Here is a 7,219-nt window from a genome sequence, read left to right as displayed (position 1 = left end):
CCGGGCCCACGGCGGGGCGCGTCGCGTGGCGGCGGGCCGGGGCCGCGGCCTGCGCTGGCCTCTCACCTGCTTGAGCCGGGAGATGAGCACGGTCTTCACGCCGGTGACGTCCAGGTTGCGCCGCTTCAGCTCCGACTTGAGGTCGATGACCCGCAGCTCCGTGATCTTCTTGCTCTCGGTGGGGGGCGGCGCCGCCACCGCCGCCGGGGCGGCGGGCGCCGCGGGAGCCCCCGCGGCCGCGGGAGACGAGGCGGCGGCGGCCATTTTAGAGCGAGTGAGCGCGGCAGCTGCACGCACAATGAAACCCCCTCCCCCCGGGCCGGCCGCCCAGTACCCGGATGGAGGCCGCGGCCGACCTGGCGGCGCGCAGGCGCGCTGCGCTTCACCTGCCCGCCGCGCTTCCCGCCGTAGGCGGCCTGCGGAACCGCGACGGGCGCGCGCCGCTCCTGGGCAGCGGCGCTCAGAGCCGTGAGGTGCCCGGAGGGGGGGGCCGGGCGGCGTGGGGGCTGGGCCGGCCCGGCCCGTCGGGCGGGCGGCGCGGGGCTGCGGCCCTGCTCGGCGCGGGGGAGGAGACGGCAGCTGCCGAGCGGAGCCCGGCCCGGGGAGCGCCGCGCTCCGCTCCCTSCCGGGGCGGGGGTAATGCTGCCGCCGCTGCGCGAGCCGCGCCGAGGCCCCGCGGGGCCCGGAGCCTCGGCCGCCAGTCCTGGCTCCACCTGAGCCGCTCTTTTTCCCTAAATAAAGGCAAAAATGGGGTCATTTCCACGTTCCCRGTGCGTCTGTGTTCGCGCTGCCTGGTCGGGCTGTGCCTGGGTCCGGAGCCCGCCGCATGGGCTGGAGCCGCGGGCGGCCGGGGCGCGAGCGGCCTCCGCGGGCCGCGGCGGGCGGGAGCGGGCGCTGCGCGGAGCTGCCTGGGCCCGCCGGGGCCGGGCCCCGCGCTCCCGGGGGAGACTCCGCGGGAAAGCGGGAGATGTAGAAAAGGAAGGCGCACGAGGAGCGGTTTAAAGTGCTTGTAACGCAGAGAAGACTGGGGGAACTGTGATGACTCCCTTCAAATACGTAAGTAGTTGCCCTAAAGGGGAGGGGGAACCTGTCCTGTACTTGCGTGGTCGATGGACTTAAAATGCCCAAGGAAACAGAGGGGTTTTTTTTGTTTGTTTGTTTGTTTAACAGAATGGAAACCTTTATCTCTTTCTGCATTTTGATAGTTTGTGGAATATGCAACAGTTTTTTCTTTGTTTAAATAAATATGGCTCAGAAGTAGTTGGGCCTGTGGTAGGGTAGAAAATTATTAAATCTTTTTAGTTATGATCTCTTATTTTCATAAGAGTTCTGCTTATTTAATGTAGCATTGTTTCAGGAGTGCTTCTAAAAGGTAGTTTGATTTCTCAGTAATATTTTTAGATTCTGCAAAACAGTCTACATTTGGTCTTCATTCTTGGTTAAGTAAAATTTTATCTGTATGTGCRAATTAAGACATGAAGATTTGCAATACCATCCCCTTCTCTTTCCAGTCTAGAAATGCACTTTTGAAGTATGTAAGAACCATTTTAAGTAGTTATCATTTGACAAAAGCTAGCTAATATTATCTATATATTTAAATATTAAGTATGTACATACATCTAAAGGAGTATGTACATACATCTAAAGAAAAACATACCTTGGACTAACGATGGTAAGAATATTTTAGTTGCATAAGGCTTCTCTTTATCTTGATAACAAAGTTTTTTTAGAAAGAACAATCTTAACTAAGAAATCAGTATATTACTATTAGCTTATATTGATAGTTTATACTGTCCTCGATGATAATACTTGGATTAATACTAATTTTATCATCATTAACTCTCAGACTATTTGCATTTATTACCARATTTATTAAATTATTTATTTACAGCATAACCTTAGACCTCAGAATCTGATTTGGGAGGGAATATCTATGATTTATTAAATAAAATAGATGAAAAAATCCTAAAATTATTTTATTTGCTTATTTTGATTTCAGCAAAATATCAGTTTTAGTCCGGATTGTCAGCTCACTGTTATAAATTGTTGTGCAAAGCATGCAAAAAACACTGCTAATTTTCCAGTCTAAGTGAAGACAGCTTGCTCCRTGTCCAGTTGAAGGAAGGAAGGAGAGAGAGCTAAATAGTACAGCACTCATAAGCTCATCTTTTGCTTGAATCATCTGAACTTGCAAATCCAAAAAGTCAGGTAGGACTGCTACCAGCAAAGGCTGGTTTCACATAGGTGTCAAATATGTAAAGTAAAACTTAAAAAAAGGGGCGGGGGGGAGGGGGAAGAGAAGGACAAAAGTGGCCTTAAGATACAATCTCTGCCATCCTTCTGCTGCAAGGCATGATAAATTATTATGAAACAAGCATTTATGGACGCTAGTCTAACCTGTTTTTAAGGCCTGAAATAGAGATTCCACTCATTCCTCAAGCTGTCTGGTCTAGTCCTCAACTTTTTTTTAATGTCTAAATTAAATCTCTTGCTGCAATTTAGCCACCTTCTTCGAGGTAAGGTCAGTGTTCCCWTTATTTTTGCAGCAGGCTTTTACATAAGTGAAGACTGTTACCATGGTTGTGTCCAATCTTACATTCCAATCCCAATTATTTCTGGATTTGATCAGAATTCTGGAGCATGCAACCCCCTCTTTAGCTCCTGTCCAGTCTTTTCACAACACAAAAATACATTGTCCTTCTGTAGCCTCTTGAGGCTTCTACTAGTTTTTCAAAGAGAAGAATTTTTTAATGCAATTTCATTCTAAAATTATGACTAAAGTTTTGACTGAAGAAGAAAAAGAGAAARCAATTTCTTCTTCTTAAAAGAGAAGAAATGTTTGGCCTAGCTTGCAATTTTTAAATGGTAACAAACACAGAAGTCCAAAACTGAGCTACTGTAAATTCTTATTTGTCTGTTACGTAGTTGAGGCACCTGAAAGTTGTGAGCCTCCTTAGATTTTTTTTTCCTCTGGGTCCTGTAATTCTGGTTTTGTCTGTCAGAACAGTATTGCAGTTTAGATTGTGCTGACCAGTTTCTTGCCTACTTCACACTTAAGCATAACTGAGGTTATGTTGTCAGCATAACTGAGGCCACCAGCAGTTTCATCTGCTTTAAGTTTAGTGCAATTGATGTACCCTGTGCAGTTCTAATGTGCCTATAGATGTGGCCTCTGTAAAAATGTAAGAACAGGCAGTGCTTTTAAAATGTGGAGTAGTAGTTTTCCCCTGTATTTTATGATGGTCATGTTTTTGGACAATTCAACTGGAATTGAACAGGGCAACCCACTTCCTTCTCTTCTTTGCACACAAGTCATTCATTTTTACATATGCTCTCCTAGGAAAGGAGAGGGTAGTTAAATAAATGAGGGTGAGGGAGAATAGCTCCTAATAAACTACCTGTCCTTCATGAAGGAGTCTCCTTGAGATGTGAGACAGATTGCTCTCTAATGTTCGCTATCAGTATGCTGTATGCAATTCTCTGCTTAATCTGCATTTCTTTAGAAACTCATTTTGAAATGTGTGGTTTCACTGTAACTTCAGGCATCTTTGTTGTTAAAGAACTTAAAATTTCTGTATTTTGGATCCTACTTCGGGTGCTAACAACATCAAAGTTATTGCAGTAGTAAATGGTGCAAGAACTCAGTTCCCTTCTGGAGACACAGGGCTCTTGCTGTATGAACTAAGAGCAACAGGAAGAGTCCTTCGTATTTTGAAAGGCACTGAATCATGTCCCAGTTCTTATGTTACATTGCCTGCTTACTTCAAATGTTATTTTTAGTAATCCTAGTATCCATCTGACTGTATTCAAACTTAAAAAGTCATCAGCTGATATATTTGCTGCATTCCTTTTCAAACAAAACAGGGATTAAAATGATTTGAGATGTCTTCAGGAAGGCTTGCTTGCAAGTATATAGATTATTAGCAGTTCTTAATCTGAAAATGTAATATGCATCACTGAAGTGAGAAAAGCTATTTTTATAGCAGAGGTATAGTTTGTTCATGTATGGGTGACACTCTGCATGATGAGGAAGTCAGGGATGTAGAAATGAGTTTCGGATTTATAAGTAACTGAGGAGCTCTCATTATAATTTCTCCACAGAATTGCATGGCAAAGGACATAACTTGTAAATCACATATTTGTGTTCTCCYTTATTTGACTACTGAAAAATGTCACATACCTGTTACCTGCTACATAGCAAAGGACATAACTTGTAAATCACATATTTGTGTTCTCCCTTATTTGACTACTGAAAAATGTCACATACCTGTTACCTGCTACATGTTCCAAGGATTATTAAATTTCTTGGTGTAAAATTAGATCACAATATCACAGCATGGTTGAGGTTGGAAGGGACCTCTAGAGTCGTCCAGTCCAGCCCCCTGCTTCAGCAGAGACACCCAGAGTAGGCAGGCTTGGAAGATCTCCAGAGCAGGAGACTCCACAACCTCCCTGGGCAGCCTGCTCCAGGGTTCTGTCGCCTTCGCAGGAAAGAAGTTTTTCCTCTTATGGTAAGGGATGGAACTTCCTGTGTATGTATTAATTTACATTCATGCAAAGTTATTTTGTCTAATCAAGCTTGAAAATTTCTCATAGAGAGCTGCATCTGTTGTTTGTTTTGAGCCTAATTGCTGTAATGCTATCTGTTGATTGTAAAGAAAAGCACAAAAATACAACCACTGAAAAAAATTTAAAAGAATCTCATGGAATCKTGCCCTTAACAGTGTGGTGACGTGGAGTTTTGTTTTTATATGRAATACAAACTTTGTTTTCTATAAATAAAAATACTCCAAATCAATAAGGTAGGTATTTTTAAGTATATATACCACTCCTTGTTATTTAAATAACAGGCTACTTGAAATATCCAGACCTTAGTAAATTTTTGCATATTTTGTGAAGTAATGAGTTGCAGAAAATGTGTCTAAACTTTCAGAACCTTATCAGGCTTTGTACTTTGAAATAGATTGAGTGACTGATGGGTCATTTTGATGTCTAATTTTTACTGTAATGTTGGGAATTTCATTTTTCTATTTCTTAAAAATTGCCTGGGTGCTGCATGTTATTTTCTAGAGTTTTTGAAAGCTGCTAGATGAATCACATTAGAAAATAATTTTATGTATTGAGCACCATTAAGCATATAGCACAGATAACTGCAGAGCTATATTTTTGATTCTGCAAATGTGGCTTTTTCATATTCACATGGGCTATATATATGTATATTTTTTTTTCTTTTCCCCTGGCAATCTTTCCTACTACCGATTATTCTGCTATGCCTCCCTCCTTCTCCCAAAAAGACTTTTCCATTTTTTAATGCTGTTTTCACTGTATGTAAGACTGATTGGGCCTATGATGATTTGTATGATTTGTATTTTATTTTTTTGTGCTTTTTTTGTCACATTCTCCAAACATACAAGTGGCTTGCAGTTACTAGCTTATTAGTAATTAGATTGACTTTGTCTTCCCAACATTTAAATATGTGCTTAAGTATAGTCCAATTTACAACATACATGGTTTTGTTGTTCAGATGTCAAGGACAGGCTGTTTCATATGAATCAGCCTGATTTGAGCTCTTCCAAAAGCAGTAATTGCGAGAGATGAAATGTATACTGTTCATACTGTCCTGGAGATTACTGGGCTTAGCATTAATGCAGTTCAGAAAATGACATTTCCCTCTGAAAGTGAGCAGCTTGGATCTTGGCCCTGTGCCCAGGGGGACTGGGTTCCAAAAGCCGGTGTCTGCGTCTGGGAAGGCTGCACCTCGCCTCSATCAGCAACGAGCAAACCCAGAGGGCTCTACCCAGCTGCACAGCTGAGCTGCAGCAGGTACCTTGGGATAGGGCTTTGCTTTCGTTATTTTCCCAAAATTGTAAAGTGCAATCACCTGCCAGGTTGGCATTATTTTGATCTTATTCTATGATAGCTTCTTCTAATATGTCTTTAATTTTGCCAGGCCAAGGAAATGCACAAGGAAATGGCTTTGTTTAACTCTAATTAGAAGTTGAAGAGTTCAGTATAAATTGATGATGCTGTAGCCTGAAAGTTATTCTGAAATTTGCATTAGTAATTAGAATGATTTGGTTTAACCTTTCAGTATTCTGTAGCTTTTAAGACTGCAGAGGAAGATCTTTCTATGTTTTTTGTTAAAGGAGTGAATGAAATAATTTCAAGACAACTGTTTACCAGACTTTAAAATAATGGTAAAAGCAATTTCAGTAACATTGATACATAGAAATACATACAATACATAGAAATGGGAAGTAAACTATTCTAAAATAATTGTGTATAACTCTGGGCATTGAAGTGCATTTTCTCTGCCATCTTTCTTCTAAAATGTTAGTAATGACTCAGTAATTGGCAAGCTAATTTCTGTTAAGTGCTAATTTAAGTGGGAGCTGGCCCACAACATGTTTGATTTTTGCCAGCTGGTAGCCCACAGTTAAGCTGACATGAGGAAATTGTAGCTAATAAAGATTCTAGGAATTCTGCTTTTAGTATATTTAATTTACCCAAGCAGCAAAGGTCTATCTAATAATATACAGTTAAGCAAAGCATTTGCAGAGCATCTGGCCACCATAAATTTGCACTGGAGAAAAAAGAAAGAAAAGAATACCTACACAATTCTATACTGCTGCTTAATTTGTGAACTGAATTTTACAGCTAATCTGTAACCACTTGTTTTGGTGCGGGAGATAGTCTTTTGTCTTTTTATATGTGTATATATATATATATATATCGGGAGATAGTCTTTTGTCTTTTTATATGTGTATATATATATATATATATTTAACCTGGTAAGCAAGAATTGTCTTTGTCATCTTTGTGATGAGCTTGAAACAATTATAAAGTAAGTATGTAAACCAAATGATATATTTCTTTATTGGTATTGGTCTCTGATTGAAAGGAGAGTTCTCTCTGTAACTCAATCTGATTTGTTAAGGTAATCCAGCCAAATTTCTTTAGCTTCCTCTTGTATTATATATGATCTTTTCCACTGATTGTTCTGTTAGAGTTCATATTTCCTCAATACACCAGCAACATATGGGTAAAGGATTCCAGATGTGGCCTTACAAATAGTTTCCACAATAACATTAAAACTCACTCTGTCTGTGTTTTTCCCCCGCCTTCTCTCTCTCCTATTTTTCTCTCTGTGTGCATTTTACCAGTAGTGGTTGCTTTTGTTTGGGTTTTTGTTTGTTTGTTTGTTTGTTGGGTTTTTTTG

The 7,219-nt window shown here is 41.4% G+C and overlaps 2 protein-coding genes across 3 annotated transcripts in view; one reads left to right on the top strand and one right to left on the bottom strand.

Moving 5' to 3' along the window:
• Positions 1-264, bottom strand: part of SLTM (SAFB like transcription modulator) — a 23,838-nt gene extending 23,574 nt beyond the window's left edge. For both annotated transcript variants that reach the window (XM_026045718.1, XM_026045719.1), the window contains exon 1: positions 67-264. In XM_026045718.1, the coding sequence (XP_025901503.1) occupies positions 67-264 (198 nt within the window). The remainder of the gene's footprint in view (positions 1-66) is intronic.
• A 1,856-nt stretch (positions 265-2,120) lies between these two features.
• The window catches only part of RNF111 (ring finger protein 111), a 46,390-nt gene continuing 41,291 nt past the window's right edge, over positions 2,121-7,219 (top strand). Inside the window, exon 1 of the mRNA XM_026045694.1 lies at positions 2,121-2,208. The gene's annotated coding sequence lies outside the window, so the exon portion shown is untranslated. The remainder of the gene's footprint in view (positions 2,209-7,219) is intronic.

This window comes from Nothoprocta perdicaria, unplaced genomic scaffold (genome assembly GCF_003342845.1).
Source record: "Nothoprocta perdicaria isolate Ctin4 unplaced genomic scaffold, notPer1 scaffold_41, whole genome shotgun sequence".
Lineage (NCBI taxonomy): Eukaryota > Metazoa > Chordata > Aves > Tinamiformes > Tinamidae > Nothoprocta > Nothoprocta perdicaria.
This window is presented reverse-complemented; position numbering and strand designations above follow the sequence as displayed.